This window comes from Ctenocephalides felis, unplaced genomic scaffold (assembly GCF_003426905.1).
Source record: "Ctenocephalides felis isolate EL2017-DRISC unplaced genomic scaffold, ASM342690v1 CF-g0.4_SCAFFOLD_00845, whole genome shotgun sequence".
Taxonomy (NCBI): Eukaryota; Metazoa; Arthropoda; class Insecta; order Siphonaptera; family Pulicidae; genus Ctenocephalides; species Ctenocephalides felis.
In genome coordinates this window covers 54,132,463-54,150,314 of record NW_020536999.1, presented here as the reverse complement: position 1 = coordinate 54,150,314, position 17,852 = coordinate 54,132,463, and the positions used below count along the sequence as shown (strand labels likewise).

Below are 17,852 nucleotides of genomic sequence, written 5' to 3'. Positions count from 1 at the left end.
AGAACCGCGTTTAACACTTGGTCCAGGTGATACCATGTCAAAAGCAGTCTCGGCTGTTGCCTAAAAATAGAATATTATAATTGTAAGAATAATAACGTTATAAAATAAGTAAGAGAAAGATACAAACAAAACGCAGAAGTTTAAAAAAAAGTAAAAACCTACCTGGATCAAATGAATGATTCTTGTCGTAATTTGCAGAGCTGCTAAAGCTGTGCAGGCAGTGAAACTATTAGCACCTCTCTGTAGTCCTCTGACAATGCGGCCATCTTTTTGATATTGTTCAATTGGAAGCCAGAATAAATCGCGAATGCCTTGGACTTCATATAAATAAACAACAAGTCAAAAACATATTAAAAAGATGAAAATTTTAAAATATATTTAAACTTTAAAGTATTTTAAATTTATGAACTCACACAATTGAACAAACGAATGAATAGGTCCAATTCCACCTAACAGTGATGGCAATTGACGTTTTTTTATATCTTGCAGCCACTGTTGCATGAGGAAGTTCATGAGTTTATCAATGCCCAAAATGCCATGCTTGTGAGTAATTCTTTTTAAAGTTAGTTCTGAACATTCCAGTTGACCTAAGCCCATTAATAAACCTGCTAACGGTCCATGTGAGAGTTCCACTCGCTTTCCATTGTAATCTACCTTATAGGCACATCGGGACTAAAAATTATACTTCTGAATATATTGGCACGTTTTCACCACTTAAAGTATTTATTTTTTAAATCAATATCCTTTCGCTCATCTTCCACTTGATCATCTAATAAGAGCATTAAATTTTCAGAAACTAATTTTTCAGGATCAGAAATAATTGTTGAATCTTCAATGGTCATAATAGGTATTTGATGTGTGGGTGTTGAATGACGAGACGTTGGTGTACTTGAAGGATCTACTTTAGATTTACTTGTTTATTGGAGACCCACTCAATTCACTAAAGAACTGAATTAAAAATAGCAAGGTATCTTGATCAATATTAAGTCTTAAAGGTAGTAAAGAAATGCGCAAACTGCATTCCTGTGCTGCCTGGTGCGGATCTGGGCGCATATGTGTTGCTTTAATTGTTATCATATTTGCATGAGATTGTCTTGGTCGCTGTTCACTCGATTGCTGATACAGCAATTTATTAATTTGAGAAACTTCAAGACGATCTCTAACTTCTAAATCGCCAATTAAAAGAACCTGCCGAGATGCATAATTGGTTTGATCTGGGTAAGTTTCATGTGTAAATCTTACTTTATTTACATGAACTTCTACCAATACGTTTTCTTTACGATTGCTGCCATTGCTTTTCTTAAGCACTTTAGATTTTCCATAGACATCATCACGAATTATGTTTATATTCTTAGAACCAGATACTTGGTATCTCACAGAATTATTACTAATATTTTCGTCTATAGTAACCACCTTTCGTTTACTAGACCCTACTGCTGAACTTTGTTCAAAATCATTTCCACCATACATAAACCAAGTAAATGTAACCTCACATAAGGTATACCGAAAGAGAGCCATTGGAAAATCACGTGGAGCTTTTAAAAAATCAGTCTTTGATGTGGGTATAGTAAAATGGTTATCTACTATATGAAATGGTTCATTAGTAAGCCATCGCACTTTCGGATGGCCATTTTTCGGATAAACCCCCACACCGGATTCGTCGCCAACGATGCAGAAATCATCACCCGTCGATAGTTTCTTCTTCTTATCAATTTTAGCCATATTATTTTTGGAAGTAGATGTATTGGTTTCACATTGTTCGACATTAGACAATTCTAAAATATAAATATATTTATATAACCAATATTTAAAAGACAAAAGTTTTTAAAATTAAAAACCAAAAAGTCAGATGAACGATTTTGAAATGATATATAGCTTTATACATGAGGTAAAATTTAATTTAATGCATAGTTTATTTCGTTACATTAGTCAGAGTAGAGTAAAATTAAAATAAAAAGTAAACAAAAACCACAAAATTTTAAAATATCTATTATTTGATAAATAGCCCATGAACTTATTAAAAGTGAAAAACATGATTTAAACAAAAAAACATTATTTTTTTAATTGTTTTTGTATTACACTACGTTTATTTTGTTAACTATAATAAATTTAAATTAATTAGCACTCACTTGGCTCTTTCGCTTCATCTGGAAAAAAAAACACCTCTACACCTTTTGGTACAATATCCGATTCATTTTCTGTTGTTGAAACTCTCAAGCTTTCTAACATAGCTTCAGCCATCAGCTCATTAACTTTTTCTTCTAATTTTTTGGACTGAGCAGTAGGCAAACTTTGACCATCTTCCAACAAAATTTCATCACCTATAATATTAATTGATGAAGACAGTTATTATCTGATTTGATTTATATGTTCATTGAATTTTCAATTTTAAATATATAAAACAGATCTAACTACATCCTTTTATATGAAAAAGTAATTTGTTATTACTTACTTGGTTGTACACAAGCTGGCAACGAAGTTGGATCTTGATTGGTGGACTGAAGATCACCTTCTTCAGCTATATAAGCAATAAGATGAGCTAATGCTCTGCCACTGTCTGCACAAGTTTTAATTAGCAGAGCATTATTTGAAGCACGAAGATCTACTCTAGGGCAATTTTTAGTACCCTAGAATTAAAAATATGTTTGAATAATCTGAACAGATTGTTTAACTAATTTACATTATCCCTAAAGTGAAATTTTTTAAATAATAAATTGTTGAGTGCAAAAGAAAACAATCACATCTAGAAACAAAGATGTATTACACAAAATATTTTATTCATTAACCTGTTAAGAATTAATACATATCTTATGTTGTTACCTTCTCATTGAGCCTCAGAGACAATTCAAATAACCCAAGTTCTACAACAGTAACATAAAATAAATCTTTAAGATTAAGTTTAATATGGTTTGTCGATAAATGATTTAAATCAGCAAGTTGTAATGTGCAATCCTCAGCCATAAACCTCAAATTAACTCCAGTACTTTGAGCTATAATGTTACTGCTCATTGAAAACATTCCAAGTGTTAATCGGGCACGTAAAGGCATATATAACGGTCTACAAAGATTTCAAAATTACTGCATTCATAAGAATTAAATGTGAATAAAAAATTATTAATGCTGTATAAATATAAGTGTGTCAAGATTGTATATTCCACAATTTTTCATTGCAGAAAAGTTATGATTATACCTGTATTCTACTGCTGAATCCCAAACATGTAAATGTATTTCAGTAATAACATTAGAAGGCTCGTACCCCTGAACTGGAAGATCCTTCAGAAACAAAAAATAAACTGTGTTAAATATGTGGTCTATTGATAGAAATTTTTAACTAGTTTCAAGTGGCATTTTGCCTCAAGATATAAGTTGCATAAAATTCCCGAAATGTGAAAATAATCGACTCAATAAGAAATCAATAGATTCAGTTATAAGTAGGCCGAGTTGCTGTAGGGTTACATAATGTGAGAAACTATTGCAGATTATTCAATTAGGTAGTATTTTCTAAAATCGCGGGCGGTTAATGCAAATTTTAATTACAGATTATAATTGAACCACTTTTAGTATTACATTAAGACTATAAACTCTTCACCATACAAAGATTAATTAAAATCGTCGATTTTTTTTAAACATTCAATTACAAAGACTGAAACAGCACCTTTTCTAAATGATATCTATCGAATAGCTTTAAATAATCCAATAATTTCATTTCAACAGGATCAGAATTTTAAGCTGAATCGTAAACAAAAAATATTATGCACCTTTCTGCTAATTTTAAAGAAACGGCTCAGCCGATCATATAAAAAAAACTAAGCATTGTAAATGCTTATCCAGTATCATTGATTGGTTTGTAAACTTTTGAAATTTGTTCAACCGTGTTGGGGAAAAAGATGATAAAATGTATAATTTTGACTCATGTCAAAAAAGTGCTGCTAATTTTTTCAAACTCTCATGAATTTTAAAATTGAACGGATTGCCGTAGGGCCGTAATATTTTAGTATGTTCTTTAACTCAATAATCACTTTAAAGAAATAAGAAACAGAGAAGTACATTTTTATAATGCAGCAAATAACACAAAATTTTTTGTGCTACACATATAGTGTAATGGAATATTGTTTGAGATACTTTTGGAAAAATTAATTATTTAATTATTTAAAATTTTCTGGGCGTCAAGTAGTTCAATCACATAGATTTAAAGTTACAGAGTAAAAAGAATATTTTTGGAAAAAAAAATTACCTGAACATCAAATAAATCAATTAATTGTGTGAGCCAGGTGTGAGCAGGTGGTGCTGATCTATGCATTAGCATTGCTTCCTGAACTCCTATAGCAGTGCATATATGCTAATGAAAAAGAAAAAAAAAAAAGAAAATGAATAAATATCACTAAGTAATCAACTTAACTATTTCTAATACAGATGAACTACATGTATACCTTCAATTTAGATTCATGATTTGCTTGAATCTTTAAGGCTACAGTAACCATATCTCTAGAATCAATATCATCAAGATCTCGATAGTGGTGCTCAGAATCAGGTAGAATTGTTTTTTGGATATAGCTAGGTAGGGAACAATCAACTAATCGTAAAGCTTGTGAAGTTTCTGGTATTGAATGTAACCCTAGTTAAATAGGAATTAATTTTTAAATTTGAACTTGTATATATATATATATATATATATATATACAAGTACATATATATATATATATATATATATGTATGTATGTATGTATATGAAAAAAATATATTTATAATTACCACTATGATATATTTCCGTATCTTTAGCTTGAACGCAAACAAAGCCAAGTTCTGCATTACCATTGAAACCAGATACAGAAAACATTGATAGCTCACCAGTGCGAATAACAAATTCACCTTGTTGTCCAGGAATGACATGATTGGCAGTATCCTAAAATTATAAAATATTGAAAACTATTTAATAAGTAAATTATAAAAATATTGATTATAATAATTATGATTAAAGAATTTATTCTTTAACTATTTTGAATATTATATATTTAGATCCATTGAGTTCTGATATTTATATTCACAGAGTTTTAAAAATTCAAAAAGAAAGTTTGATCAATCCAAGTGTAATAAAAACTTACTCTGACAGGTGCACACATGGTGAGTAATCCTTGCTTTATATCCAAATTGAAACTTATATTATGTTCATTACATGAATTCAAAGTTTTACGATCACACACAGAATAAAATACTGATTGGAGGCCACTGTTTGAATCCGAGTCAGACTCATGCGTACTGCTTTCTGAATCTGAGATGAAATATGTAAATAATACATAAAATCCTTTCATTTTAGAGACATGAATAATTAGTATTAAATAATTGAGTGATCATAATATTTCTGCAAATTAAATAACAATGTTATAGTGTGACTTGTGAATAATAATTATTATTACTGTAGTATGTTCATATGATAATGTTGCAAAATGTAAGATCATATAAAATAGATTCAAATAAAATTTTCACTTTTTAGTAAAAATAATTTAATAATATGTTACCATAATGTATACCACTCTTGCACAAAGAAAATATTGGTATATCTTGCATAATGCTGCCAGTACAAGCAGATGAAATAAAAGATGCACATGGTTCCCATAACAAGAGATCTGTATTTATATGATTGTAAATTTTTTCATATATGTGTTTTGAGCTAAAAATAAAGAAATGGCAAGCATGAGTTCATACCATTAATGATTAAAATAAGTAGTAATTAAATCTTAATAACTTAATTTTAAATTACCCTAATTGAATTGATACATATTGTAGTGACAGCTCAATTTGCATTAAAGAATTTGATTTTGCAGCTTCGCTAAATTGTTTCATTTCCGATCTTGTTCCGGGGATTACAAGTTCATCAGATTCACCTAAGTGCCAAAATTTTATGATATATTTTAAATTGAATAAATTTTTATTATCGATTTAAATAATTAATATTACCTATATGTGAAGTGTCGCTCCTGTGTATCATTCTTTTAGCACTGAATGGTGAAGGTTCCTTAATTTCCATATTATTTTTAAGAGCACCACCTATAGAGGCTAGCATGGGATCTATAGTAGGAAGATCACTATCACTTGAAGATTCCAAAGAGAACTTTTGTTTGGAAGGATGCACTTCTAATACAAATCTGGAAAAACATCCATGGCATAGAACGGCAGGAAGTATTTTTCATTTGTGTTTACAATTGCATAATTACTCTAGATAAATAATATAAAGAAGATTACCACACAACAAACCTTGGCCAATCTGTATCATTCTCTATATTTACTTTTGAAGTTGTAAGCTTGCCCTTTGAACCAGCATGAGCAATAGGAATCCTTTTATTGCATTCAGCCTCCTATTAAATAAAAATATGATAATTTACTTCTTAAGTATAAACAATGATTAATAATAAACTATCGCAAAAAACATTATAAATAATCAATTCGAGAACCAGTGGCAGATTTATTAATAAACCAACCATTTTATTTATAATTCCATGTTAGCCCAAATTAACAATTTAATAAATAACTTTAGCAAACTGCGTTTACTAAACCCGACATACAAGTTTAATATGTTTTGTAATCACTATCGTATGTCGAATTGCTCGTATCTTGAAGCAATTTTTCCCAAACAAATACATAGAAATTTCATTAATTTGTTCCAGTGCTGTGGTTTTTGTTAAATTGTTAGATAAATAAAACTAAATTTCTTTTTATTATTTTTTTTCCTGCCCATTCATGATATTGCAAAAATGAGTTAAACATGTTTAATTGAACAACTCTCAATGCTGGAACTGTATAAACTTTTAGTAGTGATTTTCATACACATACGTTTTAAGGTCAGAAAGCTGCTTATAAATCATTAATCATTATAAGGTCCTTAGCTGGAGTTATACCATTTATCATAATTTTACATTTTAATAGAAAAGACATGGCTCTTTTCTTTAGACCCAAGGTTATAAAAATAAATATTTTGTAAACATACAAAAAGCAAAAATGCGAAAACAACATTTTTAACTAAACAATCACTATTGATGTATAGTAATAATTTCGAACGTTAAAATAATCCTCGATATATTTGCGTGCGTAAATCGTTACTACGCTATTATATTATAGAAGTATTATAATAAAAATGAAAAATAATTTGCTATCATAAAACTGGCAAAATATTAATGTTGTTGTTGAAACTGACAAAATTTTTCATATTTTCATTTTGTCAGAGCTTCTGTCTCTAATTTTGCTTCTATGTCGAAGCAAAGGAACATTCATATGTCAGGTCACTCGTAAGTCGAGATTGCAGTGTTTTTTTTTAAACGATTTTTTATATTTACGATCACTATTAAAAGGTGATATATTAAATAACATATAACCTGAAACTTACAACATAATCTATAAAAACCTCTTGACATTGTAGTTCATATCTGAGACCATTATTTGCAATAGAGTTAATTTTTCCACTATTTTGTTTAAGTGTTATAATTGCATAGTCCGAGTGAATATTGCGATCCCACCACGGTGGTCTCAATGGATCATGTTTAGGCCTGAGATCAACAACTGGAAATCTATAAATAAATATTTATACATAAGCTCTCCCTCTCTCTCTCTCTCTTTATATACCAGAACTCATTGATCGCAACTGTATGAAAAAATGAAAGTTTTCATGGAACTTGCCACAACAACTTTAGTACATTTTTTTAAAAAGAGAGCATATAAAAATAGAGCAGTTTTAAGTTTTGAAAACTTGGAGCAATTACGTCAATATTTTTAGTTTTTGTCCTGAAAATGTTATTTACGATTACAGATCCAAACTTTATATGAATAAAATCAATAAAAATTAACCACAATAACTGAAAAATGGTCAAGGTTTTGCCAAAGCTCTAGGTTGCACTCAAGAGCTGATACATTTCAAACAACATGAAAAAAGAATTTTTTGTAATTTTTTCGTGATAGTAATTAGGGAATGCAATACCGATAGAAAATTTCAATACCTGTATTTCAGTAATTTTTCATTTTAAAACCGGAATACCGGTAAATTATCGGTATTTTTATTATCTTCGACAAACGTAAACAAAATTGAAAGTTACTAGTACAAATAAAACTAAACAATAAAATAAAACAATAAATTTATTTTTTTAAATAATAATTTAACAAAAGTATATGCAATTTACTTAATTCATTATCACTATCGAGTATATTGAGTACTTTTCACCAAAAACAAATGTATGAGTGAGAAAGACCAAAAACTCATAAAGATCATATTACATTATTATAATAAACTGTAATGTCTGTATCCGATGTGTTAAATTAGCATAATCTCCAATATTTTTCAAAAAATAATTTTTCTACACTAATTTAAGATCGGATACTTTGTCGAGATAAATAATAAGTTACTATAATTGTTGAGTATTGTTATTTAAAACAATGTGATGCTTCTATAGTATTTTTAAACTTCGAAACGTTGTCGAAAATTAATATTTTATAATTGTAATAAGGAGCAAAATTATTTAGTAATTATCATAATTATTATGTATAAAGTTAGAAACGAATAAAGATTACGCAGTATGATATAAAATATTTTGGCGCAAATATCACTTAAAAAACCGTTACATTTTTACAAAAGATGAAACAAACTGAATTATCTATCAGTCCTATTCTATTTATTGCAACACGATATGAAGCCCTTTGGAAAGCAATAAATATTCAGATTAATGACGAGTTGAGATAATATTTGACATTTGTTTATCTTATAGAAGCACGTGAAGATATAGCTGTTAATGCAATTATTGAATTTAAAGATAAATTTGTTCCGAGAAATTTAAACATTAGGGTATTATGTATCAAATAGCGCTTATGTAAAATTACCGAAAATACCGGTATTTTTGGAATAAAAACCGGTAAAAATACCGCCAAAAAATCGGGCGGTTTACCGGTAATTCGGTATACCGGTATTGCATTCCCTAATAGTAATGATCAATACTATCGCCCTATTTCGACTCGACGTCGAGTTCTAAGATACACACACACACATACACACACACACATACACACACACACACACACACACACACACACACACATATATATATATATATATATATATATATATATAAACAAATAAAAAAAGAGATTATTGAAAGGTATAGCAAATGTGTATTAACAGTTCCTCTCTGTTAAAATCCTATTGTATTCTATTATATTAGTTATTCTAAATACTTGCCTAAGTTTTACTTGAATTTCATCACAAATCAGCTTGAATTCACATACACTGTCCGGGTTTATATTAATGTCAACAGAGCTTTGCTTCCTCATCGAAAATATTTTTGAAGTTGTCCAAATAGGAGTTATGAACAATGCTGATATCCTGTCTATAATGGTTATATCCACCTCACAAGAACATGGTTCCAAGTATATACTGCCCAGAAAATTAAATATTAAAAGTAATAACAAAAAACAGTATTTTAAATTTTTACAAAACATTCAGCAAAAAAATTTTAAGCAAAAACTCAAGCTTTAACAAACATTATAGGTAAAATTAATACTATTAAGTTCCAAAGTGCTCTGTATAGAATGTGAAATATATTTATTCACCTCAACTCAGACCGAGGAAATTTTCTGTGACCTCTATTACTTATACTTGATGAAGTTGATTTTTGGAGCATCTTGAATTTCATTTTGAGCTGTGGTTTTGTGATAAGAACCATGTGACCTGATTTATTCAGTTGTGAAAACTCTATAAGTGGAATTAAAAAATCAGTATTTTTTTGTTTAGGTCTTAATTCATGCAAAACTAATTTTGCAGCGGTAGCATCAATTTCTAGAAAAGACCCACTACCACTTTTTCTCTCGTGACCTTCTACAATCACAGGCGCAGCAAGTAATCTGCAAAGAAGCATTGAATAAATCATTTATAAAAAATAATAATGAAAATAGTGTAATCAAAATAAACTTCTCAGTATTTCTAATAATAAGACTCCTTCATTAACATGATATATACTTTGCTGACAGAATGTTACCTTATATGATTGAGTCCGCAAGCATTATTGAATAACTCTATAGCTTTTGAAAAATCTTTAGAACCAAAAGCTGAATATAAACCCATAGTCTGAAAAAAGTCTTGAGACAATGTTCGTAATTGCTCTATGCTATTTCTGCATAATCTAGTTTCTTCAATATTTCGGAGTCCTGTTGATGTTGTTAATACATCCTTTAACAAAATAAGGAAATATATGAAAATATATTTAGGAAAAATATATTATAAAAATATATTTGCATATATATATATATATATATATATATATATATATGTGTGTGTGTGTGTATATATATATATATATATATAATATATATATATATATATATATATATATATATATATATATATATATATATATACAGTAGTACCCCGAAATACTTGTTTAATTTATTCTGCTTGTATATTGAATCGTTTCGTATCTCGAAGCAATTTTTCCTGTATAAATAAATTGAAATACCATTCAAGCACTGTGCTGTTTGTTAAGTTTTCTGAATACTTAAAATAAATTTACTATAGTTATAATAACTAATTATAATTATAGTTATTAATTTAAATATTGTTTTTTCTAGTTCATTCATGATATTGCGAAAATGAGTTAGACATGTTTTGTTAAAAAAACTCCCATTCTAAAACAGTTGCAACTTTTTTCGGGATGGTTTTTATAGACAATGCTTTCCAGCTCTAATAATGTGTTACGCCTGTACATTATCGCCATTCTCATTTTTTTCAATATTTTCGCGCTTCAATATAAGAGACATGGCCCTTTTCTTGAACCCATGGTTATAAAAGTAAATATTTTGTACATGTACACAAAGCAAATAGTCATCATATATTACTGTATAATCACTATTAATATATAGTTTCTGAACTATTAAACTATTAATATATATTTCTATTATAGAACAGCCAAAATATTTCTATGACAGGAAAATCATTATTAAAACTGACAAAAGTTTACATATTCGTCGCCAAACTCTCCTTTTAGTAGAAGAGCCAGTGAACTATTTGACTAACCTGTTTTCACAAAGCCAGAAATTTTTTTAATGATATTTTATTATCGGCCCATTAAGAAAGTACCATTCTGGCAGTCATTCCGCGGTTGCGTCATCATCCCTTCAATTTGTGAAAATGTAAAAAAAAAATTTTTTCATAACTTGCTCGCACAAGGCTCAAATTTTGAGGGTGTCTTCTTTTAACTGTTTAGAAAGCATATGTAAAAAGCCAGCCCATTCTGACGGTTGCAAGGGTCTGCCAGACGAGTACATAATAGTCACGACGCGCAAGGGTGTGGGCGCATTGCCATACATAATTGACTAATATCCTTGTATTTGAATAATTTATACGCCATTTTGAAGGTCATTTTGAAAATATCCGTTGTACCAAACTTGAACTTTGTATCTCACCTTATAGCCGAGATATCATTGAAAATATGCCAAAGTGGCCCCTTTTTCAAACTCAATTTTTGGCGTAACCATAAAATATATCGAAAAAAAAAATTACGTGATTCTACTGATATTGGCTTAAACCACATAATGTATGGTAATATATGCTAAATAATCCTTTATTATTAGCTAAAAAGGATAAAATAATTTTTCAATTAATATTTTCGGATAGTGCGTTTTGTTTAATTACTTTATTATTAGCGTTATTTAAAAGCTTATTGTTTTCTCTTTTAGTATTGCAAATATGGTTTAAATCAAATTTGTGGAACACATTGAAAAATTGAAGAAACCAGAACCAGTACACCCGCGTGGAATGCATCGCACATCCGACCGAACGAATTCTATGCGGGCTACTATTAGCGTTACGCGCGGGTGTACTGGTTCTGGTTTCTTCAATTTTTCAATGTGTTCCACAAATTTGATTTAAACCATATTTGCAGTACTAAAAGAGAAAACAATAAGCTTTTAAATAACGCTAATAATAAAGCAATTAAACAAAACGCACTATCCGAAAACATTAATTGAAAAATTATTTTATCCTTTTTAGCTAATAATAAAGGATTATTTAGCATATATTACCATACATTATGTGGTTTAAGCCAATATAAGTAGAATCACGTAATTTTTTTTTCGATATCTTTTATGGTTACGCTAAAAATTGAGTTTGAAAAAGGGGCCACTTTGGCATATTTTCAATGATATCTCGGCTATAAGGTGAGATACAAAGTTCAAGTTTGGTATAACGGATATTTTCAAAATGACCTTCAAAATGGCGTATAAATTATTCAAATACAAGGATATTAGTCAATTATGTATGGCAATGCGCCCACACCCTTGCGCGTCGTGACTATTATGTACTCGTCTGGCAGACCCTTGCAACCGTCAGAATGGGCTGGCTTTTTACATATGCTTTCTAAACAGTTAAAAGAAGACACCCTCAAAATTTGAGCCTTGTGCGAGCAAGTTATGAAAAAATTTTTTTTTACATTTTCACAAATTGAAGGGATGATGACGCAACCGCGGAATGACTGCCAGAATGGTACTTTCTTAATGGGCCGATAATAAAATATCATTAAAAAAATTTCTGGCTTTGTGAAAACAGGTTAGTCAAATAGTTCACTGGCTCTTAGACTATTTGACGGCTCGTATCTTAAAACACCCGTATCTTAGGTCACTCGTAAGTTGGGGTACTACTGTATATCATATTTTATATGCAAATTACCTCATGTAAAATTATTACTGCAAGTGAAGCTAGTCGAAAGTTATAATGTGAAATTTCATTTCCATTTTCATTGCCCACATATACTCCATCTAAGCTCCCTTCATATAAAATGCTAATCAATTAAACCATTTTCTATTAAGTTTGAATTATGTAAAATATTTAAGAATTTTATATGGTTATTTAATTTAAATATTAATATAATAAGAATAATATGGTAGTCATGCCTTGAATGAAAGATATCACAATATCTTACCAGACCTATTTTAATATAATTAACAATTCAAAAAATACCTTTTGGTTTATTTTGATTACTCAACCGAGAACTAGTTTGGCTTATGCTAGAACCAATAGAGCTCGTCATTGACAGTGTACTGTTATTTGACATAATAGAGTCTGACATACCAAATCCTCGAAATGGTTGAAATTCTGGATCATTATCTCCTTCATCATCTAAAATTAACATGTTTGCCAAAAATATCTTACATATTTATATTTAAGAAAGTTAAATGTTAATAACTTATATATCTACATATATTATTATTCACAATTGTTACTGGGTAAACAGTCTAATATAAAAAACGCCCAGTTTAGTAAAAGTATCCAGGTTTTAACAAAGTTTTAAAAATCAATTACCTATTTGAGCTGCAGACCACCTATGAACATTAGAGATACCAGATAAAACACTCTGTGGTGTTTTAAGTCTTGCTTGTAAGTCCTCTTCAATCAATTTAAAATGTGCTGAAGTCATTGGTTTTGTAATCAGCCCTCGGCCAGATTTGCCACTAAAATAATATCCTTGATAATGATATAAAATCAATATAAAATTCATTAAATTTTGAAATTAACTAATATAAAAATGCACACCTTATATTATCAGATTCTGGATTGCTCAAGGCAGATAATATTTCAATTAATGCATGTAGTTGCCTCGGAGTTAAAAAACACGTTAAAGAGCCCAAAGAAACATCAAGTTGTACTTTTGGTCCGACAATAAACTCCGATTGCTTCATTTTAATTTGGATTTCTTGTCTACCAAGAAGTTGACCAAACAATATGGGTTCAGGAGATGTATCTAACTCATTATTAGAAGATAACTCTTCACGATCTATCTTGTCTTCTTCTCCGCATTCTTTTGTCGTGCTTTCTTTTAAAATTGAATTCATTTCACAACTGAAATATATATCATTTGTGGATTGTAGGTTTGTATTGTCATTAATGATACTATCACTTTGTGAAGTAAAGCTTTGCTTCTGTAATAAATGTTCCTCTTCATCATATTTCAAAATGTCTTCATTTGAGAAAAAAGAAACTCCTTCAATGGCAATGTGTCGATTTGTGAAAGATGAGTATACATATTTTTTGTTCTCTTCATTATCATCATTTGAAACATCTGTACCAGCTTCATCAAAATATTCTAAACTAAAATTACAATAATTTTTGAATACACAATCCCATGATAATTTTTTTTTAATATATCAAAGTTTACTAACTTTTTTATATTAATTTGTAAAGTGAGGCAATTATTCCCATTATTTGGACAATGTTCTAGCTTTATAATGGAGTTAGTTAAACGTACTTTTATTCTTGTCAATACTAAAAAAAATCTTAAATTAATATTAAATATTGTAACGTTAAATAAACATAGCACAAAATTAAAGTTTACTAGAGTCAATGGTTTGTGCAAAGTGTTCTAGCCCCTCCAAGGGTTGTCCCATTGCTGATACAGAAATTCCTTCCTTTTCCAAGCAATCTCTTGCGAGTTGCATAGAGCTTGACATAGAAGACCACATTGATTCAAGTACAGATGTTCCTAATATGTAACATGACTGTTTAGTGATATTTTATAACAGCTTAGGCTTGAATTAATGACATTTCATACCATGATCAATTCGAGCTTTAGGGCGAATGGTGACTACTAAACCAGAAACATCAACAAAACTGTCGTCAGATAATGGAGCACTCCAGGGAATACTGACTGAAACTGATGCAACATGACCCTCAAGTATTTCTATTGGCAGTCCTTGACTAGTACACAATTCGTTAATAGCCTGTATAAATAATTTAAATATATATATATATATATATATATATATATATATATACGTATATGTATATATATAAACATATATCTATAATATATGAATAGCTTTGTAGTTGGAGAGATTCTATACAATATAAGCCAGATATGATTTCTATTATTTAGAATCTACAATATAAATTTAGAGCTGAAATGCGTTTTCATTTAAAGATAGCAACCAGATAAATAAAAAAATAAATACCTCATTTTTAATGTGTAGATTGCATATTAATATATTCTAATTTTATGAAATAAATGTTTGAAGAAGCAAACATGCGCCTAATTCTTCAAGATGCATACCCTTGAAATACTTAGTTACAAGTGAATAATTAAAGCAGATATTAATTTTATGTTTAGGGAGCATCCTAGCATCACTCTTTTATTGATTATTACAGCTATATTTAAGAACAGCTGTAATTGCTAATATTTTAAAGAAAATTCAATTAAATACATATACTTTCAATCTAGAGTAACTTCAGTATTATACCTGGCAATCTAAAGTAACATCAGAAACACTTCCAGTCCCTTTGAATAAATCAACTGTTAGTTGATCCAAGGTTAATTTTTCTTCTAAATATTGACCCAAATATCTTTGCAAAAGATATCTGCATGCCCTTTTCTTTATATTCTCTGCAAATGGCACGTACCAAGACATTGTTTCTTTGTTGCGTAGTAAAAAACATTAAAACTATACGAACAATAATAGAATTATAAATTAATGATGTTACATTTACAATGTATTTAGAATCAATATTATGCAAATCACGTTATCCAGCAACTAAAAGGTTTGCAAGTGTTTTTGTTTAATATAAACATAACATTTGAAACTGATAAGCACATACTATTTAAAAGATTTTAGAGAACGTATCACATCGAATAATAAACAATTTAATTTTATCAGTCACTCATTGATATAATTGTATGCAACACATTTTCGCTATGCGTTTACCACTAAGAATTTATTTATGTATTTCTGGTACGAATTTGACAGTAAGCGACGTGACGCACAAACTGAAACTGAACGCACCTGACCTTTGACAACTACCAAAATCAAAATATGCACACAAAGAGAAAATGAATGAAACATATGGGCAGTTGTCAGTTTGGTTGTAAGTACGTATTAGAAAAATATACAGTTTGTATATTTTTTATATATTCATCATTATATTTTCACAGTTCATGTAAGTCATTGTTTATAATACTGCTATTATCAAATCTAAGAAGTTTCAATTTTGGTCATACAATCTTCCAAGAAAAAGTACTTTAATTAATATAAATGAAATTATTAGGATCAATTTCTGATGGACGACTTTTTGTATAAGTTTATTTTACTACTACTTTTTTCCGCAAAAAGTATGGGTAAATAGGGTAAATACGACTATGATTATTGGCCTCCACTCAACGTGCACTGAAAAGTAAACTCTTAGTAAATTGGGAAGTAGCTGAATTTATTATTGTTCATAGCATTTAATTTTATATGTTAGTGTTTTTCAACGTTCACCTTGTTGACAAACACACACACACACACATATATATATATATATATATATATATATATTGAAATATGTGAGTTTGGTGTTGATATATATTTTGATACGTTTCGGTCTTCATCGAGACTGTCATCCAGTGGAAAACTAAAAGATTTTATATGATGTAGGAGGAAAATAATATAAAGTTATAGAACTTATATATAAGTACTTACAGAAATTAATTATACAAAAATACACTACACTATTACACTATGATAAACCAAGCTATTAATAATTGGAACATTTAAACTAATTAATTTTACAAAATTAAAATCAAAATTTAACACAAGAATCTTAAGTAATCTAGTTTATAAACTTAATTGTCTAGATTGTAATTGCGTCTACATAGGTGAAGCTAGTCAGAACCTGCACCAAAGAACATCTCAACACAAAAACAACTCTAAAAATAAAAATCAGTATAAAACACAATTAACAGATCACATTAATCAGCTCAAACATAACATTGATTTTTCCAATCCCACGATCCTACATTTCGAAAATAATTTATCTAAAAGACGATTTAGCAAAGGATGCTTAATATCTTTACACAAGGATACAGCCATAAATTTAAGAACTGACAACAATTTGCTTTGCAATGACTATAAAATAACCCTAGACCATTTTCAAAAACGCCACCATATCTGAATGAAACGTGTATTTTTACTATTTTACAAAAAACATATGTTTGCCGGTCTTTTTACACTTTCGCAAAATTTGTAAACACAATTCATTCGTTTAGTCCACTGTACAATTAGACGTTAGTCAATTTGTACACACTAGAATGTAAGCAAAAAAATTGTTAAAAAAAAATTAATTAGTTTAAATGTTCCAATTATTAATAGCCTGGTTTATCACAGTGTAATAGTGTAGTGTATTTTTATTTTTTCCATACGTTTCGACACATTGTTTTGTGTCATCTTCAGTGGACTATGTAATTGTAATAATCCTAATATTTCATAATTATAAATGTTCACAATGCACAATAAAACCAATTCTAGTCACTTTAAATTGAACGATATATAAATTTTAGAATGAGTTTTTGATGAAATTGTAAAGTACATCCCGCTATTCTGTGTTCCGATGCAAGAGTGGATATATACACATATATATATGTATATATATATGTGTGTGTGTGTGTTGATTAAACAAAATACTTCTTAAGGAGCATCCATCCAAAGAAAATTAAAATGTTTTCTGTATGGAATAAATGTAAAAGATCCATATGTTTCAAGTGCTAATTTGACTTTGCCTTAATAACACACAAGTTATTAAGAAACCGAAACATAATCAATGAAAATATTGCTTCACAGAACTACATTAGTGAAAAAATAAAAACCGGATATAACTTCAAATAAGAAAATGTCAAAATGATTATTTTTGTTATTTTTTTTTTTAAGTTATATTCGTTTTTAATTTTTTCACTAACATGGTGTTGTGAAGTAATATTTTTATTCATCATGTTTGTGTTCGTGTCTTAATTTGTGTGTTTTGTTTCCACTTACGAGTCAAAATGGAACTCGAAGAAACATATTTCAGTTTTCTTTCTATATTT

The 17,852-nt window shown here is 29.0% G+C and overlaps 1 protein-coding gene across 1 annotated transcript; it reads right to left on the bottom strand.

Moving 5' to 3' along the window:
* Positions 1-15,541, bottom strand: LOC113385645 (autophagy-related protein 2 homolog A-like; the record flags this gene model as incomplete). The annotated part of the gene is given in 29 exon segments (XM_026623494.1): positions 1-60; positions 163-317; positions 414-653; positions 656-687; positions 914-1,775; positions 2,130-2,321; positions 2,453-2,627; positions 2,821-3,058; positions 3,191-3,273; positions 4,235-4,339; positions 4,431-4,615; positions 4,753-4,903; positions 5,103-5,269; positions 5,517-5,668; positions 5,759-5,882; positions 5,956-6,143; positions 6,253-6,353; positions 7,379-7,559; positions 9,215-9,409; positions 9,586-9,876; positions 10,011-10,201; positions 12,695-12,792; positions 12,986-13,144; positions 13,328-13,476; positions 13,559-14,113; positions 14,185-14,287; positions 14,358-14,504; positions 14,574-14,742; positions 15,259-15,541. Coding segments are annotated over 29 exon segments (5,616 nt in total), but the record flags the coding sequence as incomplete, so codon positions are not given.
* Positions 15,542-17,852: the final 2,311 nt, after the last annotated feature.